This window comes from Leptosomus discolor, chromosome 8 (assembly GCF_034619465.1).
Source record: "Leptosomus discolor isolate bLepDis1 chromosome 8, bLepDis1.hap2, whole genome shotgun sequence".
Taxonomy (NCBI): Eukaryota; Metazoa; Chordata; class Aves; order Leptosomiformes; family Leptosomidae; genus Leptosomus; species Leptosomus discolor.
The window spans coordinates 40,484,875-40,510,080 of NC_141398.1; the positions used below are offsets into that span (position 1 = coordinate 40,484,875).

General features: G+C 55.8%; 2 protein-coding genes across 4 annotated transcripts; one reads left to right on the forward strand and one right to left on the reverse strand.

Annotated features, from left to right (window-relative positions):
- The first annotated feature begins 174 nt into the window (after window positions 1-174).
- COG4 (component of oligomeric golgi complex 4) lies at window positions 175-15,745 on the forward strand. 3 transcript variants are annotated; one of them, XM_086468781.1, is made up of 19 exons: window positions 175-330; window positions 901-983; window positions 1,694-1,808; window positions 2,515-2,689; window positions 3,274-3,467; window positions 3,916-4,021; window positions 5,300-5,457; window positions 6,000-6,058; window positions 7,453-7,586; window positions 8,121-8,239; window positions 8,634-8,800; window positions 9,472-9,637; window positions 11,084-11,146; window positions 11,622-11,738; window positions 13,383-13,475; window positions 13,779-13,862; window positions 14,179-14,280; window positions 14,624-14,752; window positions 15,007-15,745. In XM_086468781.1, exons 1-19 carry the CDS (start codon window positions 184-186, stop codon window positions 15,139-15,141), a joined length of 2,346 nt encoding a protein of 781 aa, XP_086324907.1. In that variant the 5' UTR covers window positions 175-183; the 3' UTR covers window positions 15,142-15,745. The 3 variants fall into 3 exon arrangements, with proteins under 3 accessions (XP_086324907.1, XP_086324906.1, XP_086324908.1); XM_086468780.1 differs by having other exon boundaries at window positions 239-330; window positions 14,990-15,016; XM_086468782.1 differs by lacking the exon at window positions 11,084-11,146 and having other exon boundaries at window positions 239-330.
- Window positions 15,746-16,149: 404 nt separating this feature from the next.
- FCSK (fucose kinase) lies at window positions 16,150-23,842 on the reverse strand. Its single transcript, XM_086469197.1, has 23 exons — window positions 23,773-23,842; window positions 23,527-23,684; window positions 23,358-23,408; window positions 23,149-23,274; window positions 22,875-22,947; window positions 22,513-22,610; window positions 22,285-22,365; window positions 22,076-22,195; window positions 21,764-21,905; window positions 21,393-21,520; window positions 21,189-21,290; window positions 20,543-20,713; window positions 20,402-20,469; window positions 19,870-20,240; window positions 19,406-19,616; window positions 19,146-19,312; window positions 18,819-19,046; window positions 18,565-18,708; window positions 18,297-18,416; window positions 18,036-18,223; window positions 17,739-17,838; window positions 16,957-17,180; window positions 16,150-16,751 (listed from the first exon to the last, which is right to left on the reverse strand). The coding sequence occupies exons 1-23, from the start codon at window positions 23,840-23,842 to the stop codon at window positions 16,635-16,637; spliced, it is 3,258 nt and encodes a 1,085-aa protein (XP_086325323.1). The 3' UTR covers window positions 16,150-16,634.
- Between the last annotated feature and the right edge of the window lie 1,364 nt (window positions 23,843-25,206).

Genomic DNA, 25,206 nt, shown 5'->3' on the forward strand with positions numbered 1-25,206 from the left:
GCCGCTCCCCTTACCAAGAACCTCCGAAAAAAATCCTCAGACATCTTCAAGCATAGAGCGCCGGGGGAGCGTGAGCATCCCGCCCTGCCAGGCTGTGCCGAGCGGCCGCAAACGTTCAGGCACGGCTTCCGGCAGCCTCGACGGGCCTCACGGCGGTATCGATCGCGTCAGCTGCACCCCAAGATGGCGTTGGCCACGGCAGCGGGCCCGAGGGCGCCGGGGGAAGAAGGCGGCGGCTCGGCCGCCTCTGCCCTCTCCATGGAGCGGATTCAGTCGCTCACCGACCTGGCGGACCTGGAGGCCGCCTACAGCCGGCTGTGTGGGGAGGAGGTGTGTGGGGGGCGGGCCCGTGAGGCCGCAGGGTGCCCGGCAGCGATCGGCTGCGGCGGGGCGGTCCGGGTGCTGCGGGACGCGGCACCCCGGAGGTGTTCGCTGCTCCAGCCTTCTCCCGCCCGCTGCTGTGGTGACAAGGACAGCGGGTGCCTCCCTGTCACGGCTCCCCTGGTCGTCCGGGTCCTTTGCAGAGATACTAATTACGAGCTCAACGGTCCCTCGGGCCCAGTGCGGGGACAGTGTCGCCTCCGCGGAAGTGGTGTCCCTGAATCGTGAGCAGCCTGCAGATGCAGGGTCCTCGTGCATTGGAAGCTCGGCCATGGGAGGAATTTGTGGCTTATCTGACTTAAAAATTGTGTGATGAGGTTTGCATGACTGATGCTTTAAAGTGGCAAAAATATAAAAATTGACAGGATTAAAATGAGAACGTCGTAAGGATTTGCCATACGAGCCCTTGGAAGTGCTAGCACCTTGCTGGCTGCATGTCCTTGACTTGTATGTAGGGTCAGTGATAAGTTGCTGGCCTGGAGGAGAGCTGAAGTCACACAAGACTTCCTTTTCTTGCAGAAAGTCGTGCAGGAAGAACTGGATGCCCTCCTGGAACAGCAGAGCACTATAGAGAACAAGATGATTGCACTTCATCGCATGGGGTTAGTGATCCCCACCCTCTCCCCTTTGTTCTGCTTCTGTGCACTGTTCAGTACCTACCTGCTTACTGCATGACATCAAAATTCATTTCAGTGTTGTGAGGGAAGCACATTCATCCTTAGGAAATGTCAGACTTTAAATCGATTTGCAGTAGGGAACAGTAGTTGGATCTGCATCCCCAGGCACCCAGTTCTTCTCAGCAGCACTCAGCTGCTGTCCCTTCACACAGTGACTCTTTGGCGCAGGCTGAGCAGTTCTTTGAAGGTCTTACTGCAGAGGCTGTGAGGTTTCGGCATCAATGCTTGGATCATATGTCACGTGTCAGGCTGTTTACAGGTGTGGCCAAGTGTTATTGCCTCTTCGTGGTGAGCTTGTGCAGGCAGTCTGGGAAGTCATCCTAAGTGGCCTCATGTCTAGTAGAAGCTTAGAGCACAAGTTTACAGGCTTCAACTCGAGAAGTGGAGAGTGCCATAAAGCCTCAGTGGGTCGTTCACGCTATGTCTGGTAGTGGGACAGTTGTTAGTCTGTCTGTGCAGCCTCTTCCAAAGCAGTCTGTTTGATTTTGATGCTTTGCCCCTGTAGGAAGGGCATGAAATGAGAGATGCTATTGCTGACAGGAGCGATTGGGTTCAGAGAAAGAACCATCCTGCTGTTGCAGACCATCCAACTATGTAATATTTGCTTCTCATGTTCAATTCGCTTGTGTTCCCAGCCCTAATTTGCAGCTTATCGAGGGGGATGCCCAGCAGTTGGCAGGGATGATCACCTTCACCTGTAACCTGGCCGAGAACGTCAGCAGTAAAGTCCGCCAGCTTGACCTTGCCAAGGTAACTGGACTGAGGGGGGGTGTTTGGGACTCGTGACAAGCCATATTCTGTCTGTTCATGTGCTCTTTTCTTTAGTGGGCAGGTGGGCTGGAAACTGCTTTGTTCTTTATTTGAGCAGTATCTAGTGTTGCTGGGTAATGGTATCTTGCTGGGCTCCTGGATGTTGCAGCGTACAAGAGTAAATAATGTGTATGCTATTCCTTAGAGCGTCTGGTTCTCCAGCATCCCCTTCTGTCTGTGCAGCTCCTGGTAGAATATGGTGAAGAAGCTGAAGTTAGTCTTGTTAGCACTCGTGTCAACTGTTGCAGCGCTGAGGCCAGTGGAGATGGTCATTGTCACCGAGGACTGGTCAGAAATCTGGGCTGTTACATTCTTTGCACAGAGGCTAAGAGGCATCAGGTCCCAGTACTCAGCCCAGCTGCTCAAATCAAAACAGATAACGTGTGGTTGTATCTCTGGTCTCTGCTGTTTGTTAAAGTGGAGTACGGCCTCTGAGTTCAACCCAAGCTTTGACAAATGCTGTTCCTCTTTTGGAGGCATTAGTTTGTGACTTTTTAAGTAGTTTTGGGTTTCTGATTATGTAGTTGTTTATTCTGTAGAGAAGTATCACTTCAGTCTGTTTCTTCCTCCTCCCTGTCGTCTTCTCATAATTCTCTTTCCCTGGTCCAGCCCACAGCAGGAAGCCTTACTGTTGCCTTTCTTGCAGAATCGGCTCTATCAGGCCATTCAGAGAGCTGACGACATCCTTGACCTGAAGTTCTGCATGGATGGAGTTCAAACAGCCCTGCGAAATGAAGATTATGAACAAGCAGCAGCTCATATCCATCGCTATCTGTCTCTGGACAAATCGGTGATTGAGCTCAGTCGTCAGGGCAAGGAAGGTAAGTACTGTTTGTGAAGAGAAACTGATAAGTCACCTTTCCAGTAGACAGCTAGAGGCTGCATGATTTCCCATGGCAATAGCCTCGGCCAATAGACTAATGCTAGCCAAAGATCTTAGTGTGTTATAGAGTAACATAGAGGTGAACATTTTTGAAGTGTTACTAGGTTTGAATTATCATTAATTCAAAGGAGAATTCCTGGCACGCAGCTTTAATAGTATTTCAGGTGCTAACTAGGTGAAGGACAAAACGTTCAGGACAGAAGTAGTGAGGGAGAAGGCTCTGTCAGGGAGAACTGTTGCAGTGTTAATGGTGTACTACCAAGCAGAGCAACTGGAAATGAAGGAGTAAATTGCCTGATCCTTAAAAGAAATGTCCCAGTTGATGTGTTCACATCCTCCATGCAAGACCACAACGTTAGCTGTGTGTTCATCACACAGGTACCTATCTTTCTTTGTCTGTAGGGGCGTTCCAGTGTGTCTCACCCCAGGGCTGCACAGAGTTTACCAGTTCTCTCTCCTGGGAAAAAAAAGTACTAACATTGTGCTGTCACTTTTCCCTTTCTTTTCTGTCCTTTTGACCAGGGGGCATAATTGATGCCAACCTGAAGCTCCTGCAGGAAGCAGAACAGCGCCTGAAGACAATTGTCACAGAGAAATTCGACACAGCTATGAAGCAGGGAGACCTGCCCCAGGTGGAACGGTTCTTCAAGATCTTTCCTCTGCTAGGCTTACATGAAGAGGGGCTGAGCAAGTTCGCAGAGTACCTCTGCAAGCAGGTAACAGGTTCTGTGAAACATACTGTGACCTGTCTGGTGTCCTAGGGGAAAGCAAAACCCAGTCTCTGTCAAGAGGTGTCGTGGAAGGAGATCTTGGCTGTGGCTTGTTAATCTTAGAAACCAGCACTGGTCTTAGTTCATCTCTCTCTCTGCGTTTTGCGTCCTGGGATGGGCTTTCTGGTATCTGAATACAGATCCCGCTTGCTGGCTGGCTTCTCCTTCTGTGTCTTGCTCTTTGTGCGTAAAATTCATACAAGGGAGGCTGGAAAGAGAAGAACAAGTTTCTGGCTCTGCTTGAACCTTGAGTTTTCCACAGGAGAGGATCCCTGTTCAAAGGAGGAACGACAGCAGTAGCTCTTGCAATGAGAAGGCCAGCAAAAGCTCTACAGGGCAAGGGACAAAGAGTATCTTTGAGTGTTACCAGCTGACTGGTCCTGTTGTCGTGCAGGTGGCCAACAAAGCAGAAGAGAACCTGCAGCTCGTGATGGGGACAGACATGAGTGACCGTCGAGCTGCTGTCATCTTTGCGGACACCCTGACGCTCCTCTTCGAAGGTAATCTTCCTCTTTGCTGATGGATTGAAAGTAGTCTGTGATGAGATTGTCCATCAATTTAAATGCTTTTAATTTTAGCTCCAGGAGATCACAAGATGTCTCCTTCCCCTTTGAGCTATGGGAGTGTCATGCTAGAGGGACAGGGACACAACTAGTAGACTTTTTCCCAGCCAGGAGAGGGCCTTAAAATATGCCAGCTTTCCTACATACAGCTTGTGCAGGCCCAAAGTGGATTTGCAAAGGATTTGTTGGCTTCCTTCAGGAATCAGACTCTTCCTGTTCTCTGCATCTTCAAAACAAATGGGTATTCTCTGAAGGTTTCTTCAGACATGCAGCTCTCCAGACAAACAAATCAGGTCCCTTAAGATTGAGCAGCTGTTGCTGCCTTCAGGCCAGGCTCTTCAAGGAGGACCACGGGAACTTGAAAGCAGAGAGGGAAGGGAGAGAAGGGAGTATGAATGCTCTGTGGGAATGTTGCCAAAGACAGTAATTAAGACCCCATGGTGATTAGTCATCTTCTCTAGTAAGTCTGCTATAATTCTAGGCTGCACCACTGCCAAGTCCCATTCCCAGCCTGGCACCCTTGCTGCTGTTGAAGGTCCTTAGAGCTGACGAGGCTTTCTTGGCAGTAGTGTCAAAAGAGGGGCAGGATTGCTTACTCTTAGAGTAGAGCGTTTGTGAGAAGAAAGCAATACCTCCAAGGAGGTATCTCTGCAATGAGCTTTTTCTCCAAGGAGGTCTTGCCTTTACTAACGCTTGCTGTCTTGGGCATCTGTGTGACAGAGAAAAGCAGAGCTTTCCCTAGGCTGATTCTCCTAGCACTGCTTTTCTCCTGTAACCTGGCGGGTGCTGAAAGCTGAGACTGGGCTTGGGTGGCAGTTATGCCCCCTGCCAGGTTTAGCTCATGCAGCTTTCTCCTGTGGAAGCTTCATACCTGGTATCTTGCTGGGTAGGAGGGCAGCTGACACACATCGCATGACAGGAGCTCTCTTTAGGAAGAGAGGTGGAGTCTACTCCAGGAGATTTGCACTGCAGCCTTGCAATAAACCACAGAGAGGGTGTCATACGCAGAGAGAAGATGCCATGGAACGAGGGGTGGTAATGACAGGCCTTCAATGAGGCACTAGAGAGTGGCTGGACAGTATAAATGGTTTATCTGGGGAGTCAATGATCCTTTGTTAGGTCCTGTCTGTGGACCTGTGTAGCTCTGCTCTGGGTCCAGACTGGATGGGAACTCCTGCTTGAGTCTCTCTTCTTGTGCTTCCCCTCTCCCTGCAGGGATCGCTCGTATTGTGGAGACCCACCAGCCCATTGTGGAGACCTACTATGGGCCAGGGAGGCTGTACACCCTCATCAAGCACCTGCAAGTGGAGTGCGACCGGCAGGTGGAGAAAGTGGTGGACAAGTTCATGAAAGAGAGGGACTATCACAGGCAGGTAAGAGGAGTGTGGGGCTGCCTGACTGCAGCCTCCATCCAGCTCTGTGGGGCTCCTGCTGCCACAGAGGCGGCAAAGTTTGACCTTGTGTATTGAGACGAACCTTGCTTTACTCTGTATTTGCACTGATGGCTGAAGGGATCTGGCCTGTAGCTATCCCTTCTGTTGCAGAGAAGGATTCATTTGGAGCATGGTAAATGGACTCTGGGCACAGGATTCTTTGCTTTGCAGGTCTGTAGGGTGCTTTCAGTACACCTTCCCCTCTGTCTTGTTCTGCTGCTGTCTGTTAGATGCAGGGCTACTGTAACTGTCTCACAGTCACATGCCTTGGTGCCTCTGTTGGAGTTCCCATCCCACCGCCCTTCCTGGCAGGTTGAGTTCTGTCTTGGGGGAGGATGTGAACTGATGCGGTTCCCTTCTCTGGCAGTGCTTCCTGCACAGCATTCCTAGCACCCCCCCTGGGTAAGCATCTCCTTAGGCTACAACCCGAGAAGCGCCATCAGCAAAGACTTTGATGACTCTCCCTTTTCTTGTGATTGCAGTTCCAGCAAGTTCAGAATAGCATGATAAGAAGCTCTTCTGCAGAGAAGATTGAACCAAGGTACAAACAAAACCTCTTTTTGCTCTCTAACCTTGAACTCTTGAGCTGTTCCTAACACTACTTAGCATTTAGATAACTCTGCCAGTCTTCCAGAGGCTTTGTGGCTACTAAAGCATAAAATCCAATTGTTAGGTGCCCTTCACTGCCCTCTTATAAAGGCAGCTTCTGTGGTGGTGCTTTATTTTGCTTACTCATTACTTTTAAGCCTTGGCCCTAACCATGGCTGGAGGGCTGGCAATATCACTGCACACAAAGGACTGAGAATTTAATCGCTTGTGCCCACTACCTTTTGATGGTCAGAGTACGGTCCTCAGAGCCCACAAAATAGAGCAGCTCTCGGGGCAGATAATTTGTGACAGAATCGAGAATAAATCTTTGGGTCTTATTTAATCTGTACTGTTGCTGCAGCAACTTTGTAACAGCAGTTTCTCGCTAATGAACGAAGATGCTTTCAATCTCCCTCCTTTTTTTCTTATCCGAAGTATTTGCATAGCCCTTAAGTAAGGCCATTTGAAAGTGCACCCAGCCCTTCTGGCACTGCATGACTTCTAAACATGCCTTGAAAGAAAGCTTCAGTTCCGCAAGCAAGATCTGTTTGTGAGCCTGCATGACTAATCATTTCAGCAGTGATACAGAGATCCACTTACTATATGCTCTGAGTAGCTCTGCATGCATTCCAGACTTTCTGAGCTTTTGATTTTTCATCTGTAAAATAAGGGTAATGGTTCCTTGTCCCACTCATGTGTTGTGAGGCTTTGAGCAAGATCAGTGAAGTTCTTTTGTGCACGCTGATGAAAAAGCTGCTGATGTGACAGCCTTATTTCATAGCCATCTCTGATCTGAACACCGTTTTCTGCATTATCACATCCTTTTTTGGTCTTACGTTTCCTGAGCAGTTAAGCTTAAACAGATTCTTCATCATTTTCAGAGAAAGATATGAATCTGTGCACAAAAGCATATATAAGGAGATGGCTGGGACCAGGCACTTCTAACACTGGCCCTGTAGGGCTCACAGAATCATAGCAAAACTGAGGTAGGAAAGGAGTGCCGAAGGTCACTAGTCCAACCTCCCACTCAAAACAGGACTAATTTTGAAGATGTGTTGGGCTGCTTAGAGTCCTGCAGTCCTTACTGCTGTGATTTTAACGTGGTTCTTACAACCATGAGGAAAAAAGAAGCTGCTCTGTAATGATTTTTTCAGGATGTTTTAATTTTATGTGCATTCTTTGCACACACCAGTTATTCTGCTGAGCTTTGCCACTCAACGGCACAGATGAAAAGGTGCAGTATTGATCTTATAGTAAGAAAACAGAGAACAGGCTACTTAACTGAGTTAAGCTGGTGCCTCTTCTTTTGTAGTCTTGCTACCTTGATTCTCGCTGTGTTCCTTCCAGGGAACTTGACCCAATTTTAACAGAAGTCACTCTGATGAACGCCCGCAGTGAGCAATACTTGAGGTTCATCAAGAGACGAATAATAGCCGATTTTGAGGTGGGAGACTCCATGGCCTCAGAGGAAGTAAAGCAAGGTAACAGCTTGAATACTAGTACTTGCAGGCTCTCTGCTTGCTCCTTGCAGCCAGAAGTGGAGATGTGTCTGAGTTAGTGGCAGAGCAGAGTGACATAGGATCTGCAAAGATGCTTTGGGAGCGCTCTGTGGAAGAGGATTGTGTAGCCTGGCCTCCCCAAACCTGTTTTCAGCACTGGTTGTTCCTTCTAAGAGGGAAACCAACATTAAGAATGACTGCAGAGCATAATAAACATAGATCCCTAAGGAGACGGAGAGCCCTTTGGTCATTGCAGGCACAGATCCTAAAGGTGGAGGCCACAGGGAAAACAGGCTTGGTGTTTTAGTACTCCATGGAGCCCTGGAAGTCACTTTTGTCACCTGCAAAAGTCAGCTCAGCAATTTCAGCTCCACAGTCCAGGCTTGTGATTTATTCCAGGTTGGGCTTTTCAGGTGTGTGTCCATTCAGTGCCCACAAGAGAGGCAGCAAGGGCATTAGGTGGAACTGCTTTCTGGCACTTGGTCCCTGCTGATGGTTCTCTTTGGTGTTCTGCAGAGCATCAAAAATACCTGGACAAGCTCCTCAACAACTGTCTGCTGAGCCGCACCATGCAAGAGCTCATTGGCTACTACATCACCATGGAGGAATACTTCATGAGGGAGACTGTCAACAAGGTAGGGCTCAAACTGCTGCTTGCAATAGCCCACGCTCTCTGTCAGTGACTGAGACTTCTGCGTGTGCTCCACAGTCCCCTGCTGAGCATCCCCAGGGAGGCAGATGAGTGCATGGCAGGTCTGCAGTTGTTGGGGAGGTCTTTTGTTTCCCCTGGTCTTGAAAAACAAGTGGTGGCTTCTGAACTTTGTCTCCAGATATACCCCTGAGTATCTTTCAGAGTCAGATCTTCCAGGTCTATGGGCTACTGAAAACTATGATGAGTGGTGCCAGGCCGCGTGTGGTCCAGTTCAGCTCAGGGTGAAATGGGCAGGCTGGCAGTTTGGTCTTGCAGCACTGCTCTGAGAGGGCACCTTTGCTCGCTGAGCTCAGGGACTGAGACAGTTTTCTTTGCAGGCTGTTGCCATGGACAGCTACGAGAAGGGCCAGCTCACCTCCAGCATGGTGGATGACGTGTTTTATATAGTGAAGAAGTGCATTGGGCGTGCTCTGTCCAGCTCCAGCATAGACTGTCTGTGTGCCATGATCAACCACTCCACCACCGAGCTAGAGTCTGACTTCAGGTAATGAAAATACACCAGGTTTGTAGTAACTTACCTCCGCCTCGTGTTCTGCAAACAGTGTTTGCTGTCAGTTGGTCTACCTTGTGTTCTTCGCCTTTGAACCTCTGGGTTGTCACCTCCATGGAAGATGCTTGTCAGCAGCAGCGTCAGGTGTGGTGTGGGAAGCTGGAGCTGGGCATGCTTTTCTCACAGTAGTGGTGGTCACCTGTAGGACAAACAGAAAAAGGAACCTCGTGGCCCAAAAAACCTATGAGACAGAGTCACCACATAGCATTGGAGTGCTACCCTGCTTGATGGGACATGGTCACCCCTCATTGTTCTTGGAGTTGCCTGCAAGATTGTTTAGTAACTTGAACTTGAGGTGAGCCTGCAGAAATTGTCCTGCTCCTGTTTTTCCTCCCAATGTGAGAGTGGGGAACTGTGATTGAAGACAGCAGGCAGCTTCAGGCAGGATTTTTGGGAAAGCTCAGAAACTGGGTGGTTGTGTATTTCTTTCAGCCTTGTGTCCTTTAGAGGCTGTCAGGAGATACTTGCCAGCCCTCTTTTGCCCCTGTCAAGTTTCACTTACCTTGTTCGGGTCACATCTTAGCTGGGATACTGTCAGAGAGCACAACTCTGCTGTGGCTTGCAGTATTTGCTCTAAGCCCTGGTATGTTCTGCTTGCCCCGTAGGGAGGTTCTGTACAACAAGCTGAAGCAGGGCTTTCCGGCCACGACCTTCCAGGACTTCCAGAGAGGGGTGACCAGTGCCGTGAACATTATGCACAGCAGCCTGCAGCAGGGCAAGTTCGATACCAAAGGCATTGAAAGCACCGATGAGGCCAAGCAGTCCTTTCTGGTGGGTTTCGTGGCTGTTTTGGTGTAGCATGAGTTGGGGTGAGGGGAAAGACAATGGGGAGCTCTTGGGAACAGGATTGGTGTGATTATCACATGTCCCAAGGACCTGAAAACCTGGGTGGCCAGACTTTGGATGTCTGGTAGATGCTTCTACCTCACCTCATGTTTATCAGGCTTCCACACCAGGCCTGCGCAGGTATGATCCTGTGACTGCCTCTTAGGCTGCTGCGATGACGATTCCCTCCAGGCTGGAGAAGAGTCTGTGCTCTTTTGAAGTGTCCTTCAATCGTGTTCTTCGCAGGCACTTAACAGATCTGAGAGTTGCCATTAGAGCAGGGTTGTCTGCTGTGCTTGGTCTACAAGATCCTCCTGTTGCCTTCTCCTAACAGCAGCACTGCAACTCTCTGTGCACTTGAACAGGCCAGAACGTGGCAGTAAGCATTAGAGACCCCTTGAAGAGCATCTGGAGGGGTGTCGCTCCTGTCTTTTGCAGCGTAACACATCCATCCCTATGGTGGGATGCTGTATAGGCCTTGCATTGTGGTAAAGATCTCAGTGGGAGAGCAGCTCTGGATCTGCTCTCTCCTCTCAGCCAGCCCTGCTGTTTCAGCAGACCTGTAGGCAGAGACTGGGGGCGCTGGAGAGGGGCTGGCTCACCCTGACTTGTCTCCCTCTCTGTAAGTTGCTGTGAACACCCAGTGCTGAAGAGGCTCCTTGGGACTTCCACTGTACAAGGAGAGAAGGCAACAAAGGGAGCAGGAGAGACTGAACTCTTCCATTTCATTAAATTCTTGCTTACAGCTTTTTGCATTTCTTGAAGCAAAGTGTTTAAAATGTCAGTTCTCCTGCTGGAATTCCTCATTCACCTGTCAGCTTGCCTCATTTCCTTGTCTGCACAACCCCCAGCCTTATACTGACATTTAGTTCAGCTTCAGCAGGTAGAGAACAGCCTGTTCAGTGAGGAACAGATACTCATCTGGCAGCAGGGATGCCGATTCCTCCTGCTTAGATATGAATGCCTTCCTGCCTCCCCTGCTTCTCTGGACATGGTGTATAAGTCATCACCTCCGGGTCTGTTGTTCTTCATGACACTGTCACAGAAAGTTGAGGGTACATCCTGCCTTCCACGGTCACCCACAAGTGGAGCTTCGCTGCAGCATCGTGGACAGAATGATGAGGAAAAGAAGTAGAGTAAACTGTATCAAACTTTGTACTAGCTGTGCATTCAGCACATGTGCTCAGTTACTGTAGTTCAGCTTCATGCAGCTCCATGTGAATCTGCAATGCTTTGATCACAGAGTAGCACCTCTGTCCCTTAAATATTTGCATTTCAGCCTGTACTGTGAGCGGGGCATGGAGTAAATGTATGGACTTGGGGCTGTGGTGCTGGAAAATTCCAATGAATTCGACTTGGCTTTGGTTTGTTGTTTTCATTTTTTTTCCCCAGGTGACCTTAAACAATGTGGAAGTCTGCAGCGAAAACATCATGACCCTAAAGAAGACTTTGGAGGTGCGGTCTGGATTCTTTACTGTTTTTTCCTTAATTGAATTTGTAATATCCTCCCTTGGGGGGGTCGAGTAAACAATCTGGACTTCCCTATGCCCAAATTCCTGAGGTCTTTCCCCTCCAGGCTTAGGAAAACAATTTTGAGCTGGCAGAGTAATCTCTGTCTGATAGTAGCAGCTGGAAATACTAGTTCCTCCAGCTTGATCAACCTGGCACAGGGGCTGGGGGCCAGTGGAATAACATGTGCATCACCGAGAGGCTGTGGTTCTCTGGTGCTGGGCTGGGTAGCCCCTGGCTTCCTTTCTTGCTGCTTTCTCCCCAGCCGGAGCCAGCAGCCTCTGCCTTCGCAGGGGTGAGAGTTTGGTACCTGTCCTAGCCTGCGAGCATGCTGGTGGGCAGCCAGAGCTCAGCAACGTGACGGGATAGAAACTGCCCAGGTTACTAATTTGCAACTTGCTCGTGGATCTCTTCCCTGCAGAGTGACTGCAGCAAACTGCTTAGCCAAGGCTTTGGGGGTGAGCAGGCGCAGGCCAAGATTGACAGCTGCCTCTCCGACATGGCTGCTGTCTCCAACAAATTTCGTGATTTGCTGCAGGTAAGTGTCTTGCTGAGTTACTGCTGGCCTCCAGCCAGGCTGGCCGGTGTCTTCAGGGAGAGCTTAGGCAGGAATCAGCCCAAGGCCTGGGCGACCTCTGACCTCAGGAGTGCTGGGTAGGGGTGCAGGAGGGAGTAAATCAGTCAGCTTTGAGGCATGGAAACAGATCCAGCCTGTCTGCACAGCCACACTGGCTGGCGGCCACATAAAAAACACTGGAAGCAGCTGCAGAGCTAGAAGGAATGTTGCTCCATTTGTCTTCACTCAGCACAGAGTTGTAGTTGGTTCAGCATTTTCAGCAGAAGAAATATTAATAGCATTTCCATCTCCTCCATTCTCCCTCGTGGCACAGCACATTGTCAAGAGCCTCACTAGGTAATGCTGAAGACGGATGTTGGCAGAGAAAAGCTGCTCTTCTCTCAAGTTTCTCCTTTCCCAAATGGGAATACTCACTGGCATGGGGCAGAAAGCTCTCTGGCTAAATCCACTGTCTTGTGTGGCATGCTGGGGGCTGTTGCCTTAAAATTTCACAATGGTCTCTGGCAGGGAGAAGAGCAGGAACACCTAATACTCCTGCGGAAAGAAACCAAGCGAAAGAGAATATTTTGAACCAGGTTTGCCATCAGCTTTGTACTTCACAGAGGGGCAGACTATTTGTCATTTGGCTTTGCAGTTCACTACAGCCAGATGCCTTCAGACCGCCAGCAAATATACCAGTGAAGCCTCTTGAGGCTTGTGGTCAGTATCAAAACCAAAGAGCTTATCAGTAAGGAGTAAAACTCTCCAGTCTAGCTCTAGTGCAGTGTTAAAACTGGCTGCGAAGCCATCAAGAGGCTGAGCAGCAAGCTCCTGCGCTGCCTGAGTCATGCGCACATTGAATTTGCCTTGGAAAAGGACAATTGCCAGCAGGGCCTGCTCAGAAATGCCAGTTTTAGTTAAAAACTTCCATCAAATGCCAGGCAGTATCGGTACCTGAATAGTTTCATGCTGGGTGAGCTTTCTTGACATCTGGCTGAGCCAAATGGGGATGGTTGGCAGGAGGGGGCTTTCAGAGAGCTCTCTAGCATTGAAGCGAATGGAACAGCCTTTGCTGACAACCTGCTGCTTGGGGGAGATGGCATGTGCTGGGGTTATGATTAATTCAGGGAACTAACTGTGCTTACAGCTTTTATCATCCTTTTAGCTTCTCCTACTGAGCTAAGCTGCACTGGAGGTGGGAGGCATCAGTTGAACCCAATCCCAGTGTCCTTCTGGCTGCTGCTGAGAGGTGTTTGTGTCCTTTCCTACCCTGCTGGGTTGCGAACTGAATGCCTCTCTCCTGCCAGGAAACTTCTGTAGTTCTGTGGGCAGGGGTGGAGGAAGCACAAGCCCTTCAGACCAGGCTGCAAGTCAGCACAACGGCAGCTTCGGGGCCAACATCCTTCCTCTTTTTGTTGTCGTGGTGTCCTCAGACCCCTCCAGCACCGGAAGGATGTGGTATCTGAGACTTCTGGATTCAGTTTCCTGTGCAAGTCTGTGGGTTGCTTTCCCCAGCTTGCCGTGAGGATGGGAGGCAGCATCAGGACAGCGTGACTGTAAAGGTTGTGTGCCGTTGGACGTTAGCTGTGCTCAGGCACTCTCCTCTCTTCTTCCTGTCCCCCTCAGGAAGGTCTCAATGAGCTGAACAGCACAGCCATCAAACCCCAGGTGAAGCCCTGGATCAACCTATTCCTCTCCGTCTCCCACAACATCGAGGAGGTAAGGCTCAGCGTTTTCTGCTTCCAGCTGTACTTCTGCTTCTCCATCCTCTGCTCAGCAGCACAGTTGGGAGCCACTGCTGCCTCGTTCCCCCTGGTTCTCTGCTGTTCCCTCATCACAGGGTAACAGTAAAATACCCAGAACTTGCTCTGCATCCAAGCCTGGAAAGGGGCATTTGGCTGGAGAGGAGCTTGAGAAAACAGGAGGGGTGCAGTGCTGCTCCAGGAGGGACCTCCCTTCCTGTCCTCTGGGCCGTTTGCTGCTGTTCAGGGATAGAAAACCCTTTTTGTATTTCACTGTCAGGAGGAGTTCAGCGACTATGAAGCTAACGATCCCTGGGTCCAGCAGTTCATCGTCAATCTGGAACAGCAGATGACAGAGTTCAAGGTGAGAGACGTGGCAGCCTGCCAGGCTTTGGCCAGACCTCCACGTGGCAACTCCTAACTCTTCCCCTGCTCACGGAAACGGCAGACAGCTATGTCCTCCAGTGCCTTGCAGAGGTGTTAGAGACCCAGTCACCCCCTTCTCCTGTAGTTCTCAAAGCCTGCTTGCAAGTCCCACATACCTGGATTGCTTCTGTGGTGCTCTGCGCTCGCTGAGCCTGCAAGTGATGGGTCTTTATTTGAAAGCTCTCATAGGCTTGGGTTTTGTGGATCTCTGCTCAGTTGTTCCTGACTAGAATGACATAGGTTTCTGCTTCCAGGCTGGACTGTCTCCAGTGATTTATGATACCCTCACTGGTCTTATGACCAGTCTCATAGCCATTGAACTGGAGAAGGTGCTGCTCAAATCCACCTTCAGCAGGGTAAGCAAAACACTGTCCTCCACCCTGTTGTCTGGCTTGACTGCAAACCCTCCACCAGGAAACCCACAGTAAAGGGACGGGATGGTGCAGAGGCAAGTGTTACTCTCAGACAAGCTCTGCCACCACAGCCAGCTCAGGGGGACCTTCCGTTAGTACACAGGGAGAAAATGTATTCACATCAATAAGGGGGCTGGCCTTTAAGGTGGGTCTAAACATAAGCCAGTTTAACCTGCAATAAATGGCCTAACTGGAGCTGAGCAGAGCCCTGCCCCGCTGTAACTTGTGTTTGACACAACCCCTGGGCCTGCTTGGAGAGTTAACAGAGCTCCCCTGGTCCCCACAGCTTGGCGGCCTGCAGTTTGACAAGGAGCTGAGGTCTCTCATAGCCTATCTCACCACAGTCACCACCTGGACTATCCGCGACAAGTTTGCCCGGCTTTCCCAGATGGCCACCATCCTCAATCTGGAAAGGGTGAGCTGTGCTTTGTCTGCTTTTACTGGGGGATTGTGGGAGGCCCAGCTGGACTCCACATGGATTTACTGGGCTCATCCAGACGTTGTCACACCTGCGGGGTATGGAGAAGCTGGAACAGTTGCCCCATGCCAGATGGGTGTTTGCCTGCAGGGGTTAGTGACAGGAAATACTGCGACCGTAACCAGAGTTTGAACTCACCTGTGAGGGCAGTCGGTGCCACATTGTCTCCTGCAGCTCTCCTCTTCCTCCAGGTGACGGAGATTCTGGATTACTGGGGTCCAAACTCAGGCCCGCTTACCTGGCGCCTTACCCCCGCCGAGGTCCGGCAGGTGCTGGCTCTCCGAATCGACTTCCGCAGTGAGGACATCAAGCGGCTGCGCCTGTAGTTAGTTGGTGCTTGGGTCAGCACCACGCTGGAGGTAACTGCAGCCCTGGAGCCTGCCCAGGTCCTGCCCCGGGGCTGGCTAGCTGTTAGATGGTGTGTGGGGATGGGGTGATGGCTGCCCTTCTGCTCGTGTTCCTCGGAGCAAAGGGCTTTCCTGGGCCTGGAAAGAAGAGCTGCCATTCCTTTTGTGGGAGCAGAAACAAGGCAGCAGAGGAATCTCTCACACTGAGAGGAGCGTGACACTATTTCTGAAAACACGTCTGAGGGACAAGCTTGTGCTAAGTCCCAACTCCCTTTGCTCTGCTGCGGGAGGCCACAGGTCAGGGAATTTGGGGGCTGTTGTGGTGTGGGTCAAATATGGGGCTGCAGAGAGCACTCTGGCCACAGTTGTGGTCCTTCTGTGCCACCAGTTTAAGGGTCAGCTACTGGAGTCCTACAAATCCTGAGCCCTGGCTCTCTCCTGGTGGCAATGGGGACCGTTCTGTTGAAGGGAGAAGGAATGATTTCCTTGTGGGGAGGGTGCTTGGAAAATCCCTAGAAAGCTGCTGTAGCAATCAGGGCCGTGTCCCTGACTCTGTAAATAAACCTCACCTGGCTGAGCAGCAGCGCTGGGTGGTGTGTGTGTCTGGGGGCCTGCAGGGAGCTGGAGAGATGTAGGACGAGCTCGGCACCATTTCTCCTTTCCTACCCTGTGCCACAGCATCAAGAGGATCTTCCTGTGCCCCCCCTGACCCTGCTAGCATTGGCACATCACAAGTACAAACACCCCCGAGTAGTACCCAGTGCCTGCTGGCTGCTTGGCTGCCTCCTGCAGCAGCGCTCCCGTGGTGTCCCCGTCAGCCAGGGCTGTGGAGAGCGATGACCAGCCCCTGCACGCAGGTTCTGCCCTGCTAACCCCTGGAAAAGCTTTGCCCCCCTGGCATTGCTGGGCCCTGGCTGTCCTGCGGGGAGGAGCCCTGCTAGAGACAGAGGGGCGTAAACACATGCTGGGATCAAGGGATTTTATTCAGACTGCAGGGACTAGTAACTCACTGCAGAAAGTCTCCGAGCAAGGGAGAGGGACTTGATTCCACACGCAGGTGCATTTCAGTGCAGGAGTATTGCACACCGAACGCACAGCATTGGTCTCTACTGCTGGAAGAGCAGGAACGTTCCTGCTAGAGGCAGCATCACAAATGCTACTCTTTTCCCTTTGGAGAACCATGAAAACTGGAGTGAAACCCCAAAATCAGCCTGGAGACCCTAACAAACCGTTCTTCCAGCGTGGTCAGCTTCCAGGGACAGTTTTACCTGCCCAGCTCGTCACAGCTTCTCCAGCCTCTGTGGCTTTTGGGGCAAGCAGCAGCACAAAAAGGTCACATCAAAACCGAAGGTACCTGCTGGAACTGGCTGAAGAAGCTGCCTCTAAAGCAGCAGGGATTTCCCTGCTTTGGAAGGCAGCTGGCTGCTCCCTCCCCTGCCTGTCTGCCAGGAAGGGGCCAGGGCTGAAGGCCTTCACGCAGCCATGTCCTCTCTGGGGTGAGCCACATCCTTCACATCACGTCCCAGAACCTCCACAGAGAAGCCGCCTGTGTCTACTTGGATGCTGTGGATGCTGAAGTTGCCCAGTCCCTAGAAAAAAAATGATTTATGGGTTGGGGCAGGAGCCAGCGAGGGACCTATTCTCCCCTCCCAAGGTCCTGGGGAGGGCTAAGGGGACAACAAGCAATCTCATCCCGCTCGTGGTGGGGCAAGATGCTCCTAGTGCTTGCGCTATATAAAGCGAGCTTCTGCAAGCTGCCTGCGACAGCGAACCACCAGGGAGCTTGCATCTCACCTCGGTTTTTGCCAGAATTTGGTGCAAAGCCTCTTTCTGCCGAGGGGCTTTGGTTAAGACGTAAAGGAAGCCGCCGCCGCCAGCCCCAGCCAAGCACTGCCCATAGACGTAGGGCCGGAGAGCGTCCATCATGCGCCCAACAGCCAGCGGCTCACACCCAGGGGCCATGCATTTCTTTTGCTGCCAGTAGCGGTCCAGACACTTGCCAATGAGCGGCAGGTTACCTGCAGGGGAGGGGATACTGTAAACTATTTGCCTCTCTTTCTCCCAAGGGGCAGAACCCTGTCCCTGCCTCTCCAGCTCAGCCCAAGCTAAATTCCACCTTCTCATCTACCCCACTCCTCCCAGGTCTGCCGGCCGAGCAAGCAAACCCAGCCTCGTCACATTGCTGTTTAATTTTAATCCTCCACAGGGGGAGAATTTGCTTGCTTTAATGCTCTGGCTTCCCCTCTGCAGCATCCCAGCAGCCAAAAGCCAAATGAATCCACTGCACAGGCTAGGCACAGCCCCCAGCCCCATCACGGATGGCTCAGAAAATCAACCAGACTCGGCATGTCTAACCTCCCCTTCCTCAAGTCTTCACTCAAGCCTGAATTTTGGGGCATTGCCTGTAATGTGCCCGTGGGCCTGGGGGAAGATTCGAGGCTTCTGCAGCTGCAAGAACCTGCCCCCCACCTCCGCAGATTTCCCCCCACCCAGGACTATACAGACTCTCCCCAGGGAAGTTTGTGTTTCTTCAGTCGTTAAAAGGGCCAGCCAGGCCTAGGAAAGGGGGCTTGCACCTTGCTTCAAGGCCTGGGCACATTCCTCAGCGTTGCTCACCAGCGCATCGGTGTTTTGCACAGCGGAAGGCAGCCTGGCATACCAGTTCCTCACCACGTCCTGCAAAAGGCCAGGAAGTCCCTGTCACCGTCCTCCTGGCTCCAGCAGCACCCAGGGAGGTAGTACTGCACCCGCAGCATTGCTGCCAGCTCCCGTTGGGGTGGCAAAGCACTGCGCCAGCGAAAGGGACAGGGACCAAAGGCCACAGGGGAAGCAGAGGCCAGAGCCTGAGGCACCCAGGAGCACCCAGACGTTACCTGGAGCAGGTTGCGGGCCAGGCGAGTCTTCCCTGTGTACACCAGCAGCAAGTGATCGTTGAGGGTCTGGGTAAAACCGTCAGGGACTGGGATCTTCTCCACCTCCACCCTGAGTGGCAGCTGGGCCTTCGACCTCCCGATTTTGATGCCAGGCACGAGCCCGCCCACCTGGTCCTGCCAACCGCCGCCTGCAGGGCGGAGAGTCCTCAGCCACCGCCGGGACCCGCACCCCGCAGGCTGACTGCTTCCCCCAGCCGCTACCTGTTGTGAGCCTCTGCTCCAGGTGCAGCACAGCATGGATGAGGGACTTGGTGCTGGCAGCCTTCCCAGCCACCCGGTACAGCGACGCCATCACCGCTCCTGCCAGGATGCTGCTGGTGCCTGCAGGGAGCACAGGCGGGGCCAGGGCAGCGAGGCGCTGTGTCTGCCACTGAGGGCAGCAAGGGAGATGCCCCATCCCGGTGCTGGCAGCAGGAGGGACTCCCTGGAATCAGGGAGGGCCTTCCCGGCCCTTTCCCTGCAGACTTACCTAGGCCAGACCCATGAGGCAGCTTGGACCAGGTGTGCACCTCAAACCCACCCCCAAAGCTCTCCATCAGCTGGGCCCGCAAGGGTTTCTGTGAGGTGAACTGCACGACCTGGGTGCAGATGAAGGCAGCTTTGAGCAAGGCTCCTGAAAACAAAAAGAGGAAAGCAAAGCTGACACCTGCTGTGCTACCTGTCCCCCCGAAAAAGGGGACATCGGGGGTATGGAGCTGGGCCATATGGCTGGTGACACCTCACCTGGTGCGTGCGGCTGGCAGTAATCCTGCAAGTGCTCCAGCTCCCGGCACACCAGCTCCACCGCTGCCTCGCTCCGTGTCGTCCCGCTGAGGCTGGCCAGGCGCAGCTCCGGCTCGCTGATGCGCCGCACCCGGGCACCAATGGGCCGGCACCCGTCTACCAGCACTGCCACATCCACCACGGCCCCGCCGTGCTCGTATGTGATGGGGGGGGTGTCACTCCAGCCGCCTGCCACGGCTCACCGTCAGCTCCCCGTGGCACCCTGACTTCTCTTCCCCTAACACCACAGGGTGAGACGGATCATCTGACTGGGTGGGATGCACTCACCAGAAAGGTCCAGGCGGGCCGGACACACCACCTGCACCCAGTGCCCCAAGGGTGGCAGCTCCGCCTGCCCCACGGTGACGAACTGGCATGAGGACATCACTGCCTGCCGGACAAGGATCTGCTCGGCCCCCTCGTAATGCCGAGCCGCTCTCACCAGCAGAGCCGGCCTGGGAAGAGAGGGATGCTGAGCCCGCCACCACGGCTCCCTGAGTGCCGATGCCTGGCTCAGGGCAGCTGCCGCTGACCAGCCCCAGCCTCACCTGCTCATCCACTTCTGCCGCTCGGCGGCCAGCTCCCAGACACCACCGGCAATGTCCCCGCTCTCCAGGCGCCCGAAAGCCGAGGCCCACTCCCTGTTGGCAGCAGGCCCGCTCCGCAAGCCCCCTTCCCCTCGCGCCATGCAGCCCAGGACCTCGGCAATGCAGGCAAGCGCCCGTGCTGCAATGCCAGCATCACTGGCCGTGGAGGCAACTAGAAAATAAAAGGAGGTTGCAAAGCCACAGCCAGGCTGCAGGTCACCCCAAACCAGCCCACTTCTGCGATAAGCTGGGTTCAGGGGAAGAGGGACTCGCATGGCTTGCGCCCACCCTGGCTTGTTGGGTGCTCTGGGAGTATTCCCCCACGGGTTCCTGCAAGGGGGGGGTGGTCATTGGAGGGGGTGGGGAGCAATGAACAGTCCCAATACCCAGAGATGCAAGGCACAGTTTGTGTAAGTCCAGCTCACCCTCGTCCAACGTGCCCAGTACAGCCTCGTGGTAGCCCTCGTGGACGGCGCTGCGGGCAAGCGGCAGGAGACTGCTGTCCTGGCGCCCCAACAGCACCCGCCGCACCTTGCGCTGGCCCTGCAGGAAGAAGAGGGCCCGGCGGGCACCCAGCTCGGCCGCCTTGTCCAGACAGGGCAGCAGCTCCTGCCAAGACATGCGCCAGGCCATCCGCCAGCGCACCAGCCGCTCGCTGGCCACCGCCGCCGGGGCCAGCAGCCACAGCACGTCCTCCAGCCCCAGCACCTCACAGGTGTGCAGCACTGGGAAGAGCCGGGCGCTGAGCAGGCAGCGGCTCCTACGTGGCATCTCGGCATCCCAAAGGTCCCCTTCCCTGATGGAGAGGGAGCCTGTCAGCACTGCCCTGGGGCTCAAGGACACTTTCCAGGAGGGGAGCCGGAACACAGGATGGGTTAGGGTGGCTGTGACACCTCCCACTGCAGCCATCCCCAAGGGAGCCAGGTCTCCTGTCCCATCCTGGCACATGACACCTACCGTATGCCTGTCCGATGGAAGAACTCAGCCCAGGGCACATTCAGGTAGGTGGCCTCTTCAGCAGGGCTCTGCATGGGGCCGGAGGGGCCGGTTACACCCCGACTTCACAGGGAGCCTCGTGCCACCTTGCCACCCCCATACCTGCCAGTCGTCGAGGCGGCCAGTGAGAGTGAACACGCGGCAGGGCAGGTCCCGCAGCTGGACGTGGTGACCCTGCAGGACAACGTCGCGCAGGGGACAGCCCTGCAGGGCTGGTGAGGAGCCTGAGGCAAGCCCGGAGAGGAGGCAGCCAGGACCGATCTCCAGGGGACCCTACAGAAGAGGCAGCAGGGCCCTGAGTGGCATGGCTGGGCCCCAGAGCAGACCTCAAACCAGGGGCAGATCCAGACCTCAGAAGAGGACAATCACCCCAGGAGACAAGCTGGGGCCAGCAGGAGCCAAGTGCCAGAGGGACACACTTTGCTTTGTCACGGGGCTGTAGGGACATGGATTGCAGAAATTCAGGCCAAGTGACAGCCTCCACTGCTCACAGCCATGACAGAGCCCCCATGGAGAGGGTCTGCCCTGGTCCCCAGGGAGGAACAGCCCAGTGGTGACAGCCTCCTCCCCTTGCCTGGGGAGGGTGACAGCCACCAGGGTCCCCAGCACCAGATGAAAGGCAGGCCTGCAGAGAAAGGGCACCCCAAATCTCACAGTCGTGGGTCCCCCATCCCAGCTAGGGCCACCTCACCCTACTGCCCATTCAGTGCACTGAGAACTCAGCGTCACTCCCACCCCAGCCACATACCTGGAGGTGACAGTGCTGGATGACACTGCCAGCTGCCAGCCGCACGGCTCCTTCCAGGAGGCAGTTGGTGACTGAAGAGCCATCCTCCAGGAGACAGGGTTGCTGCCAGGGGCACAGAGGCACGTGGGACTGGGGTCCAGCCATGCAGCCCGGAGCAATCCCCAAAAAACAGGCAGGAGCAAGGCCAGGGATGGCAGGACGTACATCCACGTGGGAATGGGCTGTTTTGCAGAAGCGGAGGTGGCTGGCAGAGCTGGGCAGGAGTGTCAGGCTGCGGATGTGGTCACTCGCAGAGGTGGTCATATAGTCGTAAGATGCATCGGGGATGCAGGCTGGGGGGGGGCAGGGAGGAGAGCTGTCAGCACACCGACGGCAAATATGGGTGCACCTGACACCCGCACGAGCCAAAGGCAGCCAGGCTGAACATCCCCAGTTGACGGGGTGGGAAGATGTGGGGACCCACAGCTGGGAGAAACGGCTGGGTGCCAGGCCCTGCCCACACCATCTCTCCCTGTGCAGGGAAGGTGGGCTCAGGGATGGGTCATGTTGCATGCGCCCACCACCACATCACTCACCCATGCTAAGAGGGAAGGCGTGGAGAGTTGTCCACAGCACGGAGCGGGCACTCCTCACGCTGGCGTCACTGCCACCCTTCACAAAATCCTCCTCTGTCATCCCCCCTGCCATGCTCAGCACGATGTCAAAGAAGAGGGAGAGCTGGGGAGAGAAGGGACCTATTGGGTGCATCCACCCTGACCCCCACCCTGCTGCTTTGTGCTCCCCTCCCACCCAAATCTGGCAGTGTGGGGGCAAACAGGCCCTACAGAGATGCCCAGCAGCAGCACCTGTGGGGCGAGGGGTCCCATCCCCCACAGAGAGGCTGTCACCTGGATGGGTGGTGCCCCTGAGTCCAGCCCCATGTAGGTGCAGGCGTCTAGAGGAGGGATGACGTGAGTGGCCAGAAGCTGCTCGGCGGCATCTGAAGAGAAGAAAACCACCCCACAGACCTGCCAGGGCACAACGGGGCTGAGGCCATGGCCATGGTGACATGAGGGACGGGGCTGGCAGGGCCACAGATGCCCGAGTCGTGCTGTACCAGTGGAACGGTGCCATTGGGCCCTGCACACTGCTGGATCTGGGCCTCCGTGCCTTTGTAGATGATGTCACGCACCAGGCCCTGGGAGCGAGATCACCTCGATGAGCTTCAGGGAGCCCCAAGCCAAGCAGCCACAGCAGGGCTGGGACCTTGGCACCCAAGGGATCAAAGGGATGGGGACCCCTGTGCCTCCAAGGGATGTCCCTTGAAGGCAGAGCTGCTCGTGACCTGCTCATTGGTGAGGTAGACCCCATGGTTCCTGGCATACACCTGGCTCCCAGGCACTGCGATCACTCTGACGCCTTGGAAGCCATCCCAGTCGATCCCTGTGGAGAGGGACAAAGACCAGTGCCTACTGGGGCAGTGCACAACTGCCTGAAAACCAGGCCCATGGCAGAGGCGGTGACAGCAGCATCCAGGCTCGGCTACCTTGCTGCACAACAGATGCTGCCAACCACACATGGGTCAGCAATGCTCAAGCATCCACACTCTCACGGGAACATGGTACAGGCTGCACCAGCTGTGCTGGTGGCTCTGACCCCTGTCCTGAGCAAAAGCGGGTGCTGGAGGCAAGGCTGGCACCCACTCACCTGGTGCTGAGGGCATGGTGAGGAGCATGTCGGTGCTGCAGACCCACACGCCAGGCGGGGAGCCCACACAGAGCTGCTGAGAGAAGGGCCACGTGCCCAGGGATGGCACAGAAGGGGCCTGGCCCTTGTAGGGCACCCAGCACCCTTTCCACCCTGCTGTGTGCCTGTTGAAGGCACCCCGAAGGCTTCAGAGGGAGCCAAACCCACCCTCACGCCCGGGTGCCCAGCATCACACGACACAAGCCCAGGACCCCATCCCGCAGGCCACACAGACCCGGTGTGTCATGGTCCACAGCAGGCTGTCCAGGTTGCAGACCAGAGCTTCGGCTGGGGCGCCAGGCTCCTCCACGGGGAGGCAGGTGAAGGCCCGGCCGCAGTCATCGAAGGAGAAGTCACGGCCCTGGCGGGACAAGGAACATGAGGGGGTTCACAAGGAGAGAGAGGGCGCGACGGAGGGATCCCAAGCTGCAGGTCGGCTCTCACCGTGTGCAGAATGAGGATGTGGGCTTCCCTTAGGACATCGGAGGTCACCACCTGGGAGGGCAGAGCAGGGGACGCTCAGCAGTGACGGGACAGCCACAGCTCCCGCTTCCAGCCTCCCCGGGCCCACCACCCCCCTCCCCCGCTCCCCAGCCGGGGGAAGGCCCCTCACCGTGCAGCCCGCACGGGCGCTGAGGTGCTCGGCCGCCACCAGCAAGGCGTTGAGGGTGGCCCCGCCGCTGCCCAGGCGGGCCCAGGGGTCCTCCACGGTGAGGAGGAGCGGGGGGGGCCGCGGGCCCAGGCCACCCCTCAGCCGGCGGACCTCCAGCTCTGCCAAGCGAGAGGCCGGCGGCGCTGAGGGCTGGCACCCCCCGCCCCGCCGCGGAGGGAGAGGGCGAGAGCCAGCCCCGCCGCTTGCCTCTCTGGAAGGCGGAGACGCAGCCGCCGCGCTGGCAGGTGAGGAGGAGGACGCTCCATTCCGCCGCCATCGCCGCGCCGGACCGCCCGGGCCACGCTTCCTCCCGTTCCGGGCTGGCGACCGCGGGGCATGCTGGGAGGTGTAGTGCAACCCCCGTGCCCCTGCGGGCGGGCCCTCGATGGTGGACTACATCTCCCGGCGTGCACTGCGCGGCCGGGAAGGCCCCGGGCCGCTTAAAGGCACAGTGCACTCCGTCCCGGAGCCCTGCCCCCCGGCCCGGAGCCGTGCCCCCCGGGGGATGAATTGAAAAGGGGAATGAGAGATTTGACGTTTTCTGTCCCAAATGGGTCCCGGCGGAGGCGCGCACCCGAAGTGCCCTGGGTCATCCCTGTCACAAGCCTGCCCGGCCTCAGCCCGGCCCCTCACGGGAGCTCTGCAGCGGGGTGGGTGTGCCTGGGTGCCAGAGGTGGGTGCCGGTGCCCGGTGGGTGTCGGGGTGGACACCAGGGCGGGGTGCCGACGCGCCGATGTATGTGCCAGGGTGGGCACCGGGGATGGCGATGCACTGGGATGGGCACTGGGATGAGGTACCGGCTGGGTACCGAGGGGTGCCGGGGTACCGGGGTGATACGAAGGTGAGTACCGGGGAGTGACGAGGTGCCGGGGTGGGGGGGTGCCAGGGTACCGGCGTGGGTACAGCAGTGGGTTCCGGGGGGTGCTGGGCTACCGGGGTGAGTACCAGGGGTGCCGATGTCCCAGGGTGGGTACGGGGTGTGCCAGGGTACCGGGGTGGGGTACCAGGTTGGGTACGACGGTGGGTACCGGGCGGTGCCGATCTCCCAGGGTGGGTACCGGGGTAGATAACGGAGATGTCGGTGCGCCGGGTGGGCGCGGCGCGGCTCCGCTCGCCTCCTACAAGTCCCACAAGCCCCCCCGGGCGGCGGGCGGCCGAGGACTACATCTCCCAGGCTGCCGGGCCAGGCCCCCCGCCCCGCACGGCGCGGCACGGCACGGCTCGGCCCCGCACGGCGCGGAGGGCGCGGCGCGGCGCGGGGGGCGGTGGCGGCGGGGCCCGGGTGCGCCCGGCGGCGGGGCCGTGCCGGAGCCGAGCCAGGTACCGCAGCGGGGAGCGGGCCCGGGGCGGGGGGGATGCGGGCACGGCCCGGCTCGGGGGACCGGTCCCGGGGTGGGGGGTGCGGGGATCGGGATCGCGGGCTGCGGCTGGGGGAGGCTGGCGGGGAGCAGCCCCGATGCTGTGTGCCGGTCCCGGTTTCTGGGTGCTGGCCTCGGGGAGCACGTACCCGGGATGCGCTGGATTCAGCTCCGGGGTGCTGGCCCCCGGAGGATGCGCTGGCCCCGGTTCTGGGGTGCTGGCCCCGGGAGGATATGAACTAGCCCCGGGGTGTTAGCCCCGGTCCTGGGGCTCTGGCCCCTG

What these genes read in the sequence shown, in the direction of transcription:
- FCSK (XM_086469197.1), bottom strand. Translation starts at nt 23,842, where the DNA reads ATGGCGGCGGAATGGAGCGTCCTCCTCCTCACCTGCCAGCGCGGCGGC. An exon ending in CGTCTCCGCCTTCCAGAGAG is followed by an intron (nt 23,685 to 23,772) that starts GCAAGCGGCGGG and finishes CTCGCTTGGCAG; the next exon opens with AGCTGGAGGTCCGCCGGCTG. An exon ending in TTCCATCGGACAGGCATACG is followed by an intron (nt 20,241 to 20,401) that starts GTAGGTGTCATG and finishes CCTCTCCATCAG; the next exon opens with GGAAGGGGACCTTTGGGATG.
- COG4 (XM_086468781.1), top strand. Translation starts at nt 184, where the DNA reads ATGGCGTTGGCCACGGCAGCGGGCCCGAGGGCGCCGGGGGAAGAAGGC. An exon ending in AGGCCAAGCAGTCCTTTCTG is followed by an intron (nt 9,638 to 11,083) that starts GTGGGTTTCGTG and finishes TTTTTTCCCCAG; the next exon opens with GTGACCTTAAACAATGTGGA. An exon ending in TCAAATCCACCTTCAGCAGG is followed by an intron (nt 14,281 to 14,623) that starts GTAAGCAAAACA and finishes TGGTCCCCACAG; the next exon opens with CTTGGCGGCCTGCAGTTTGA.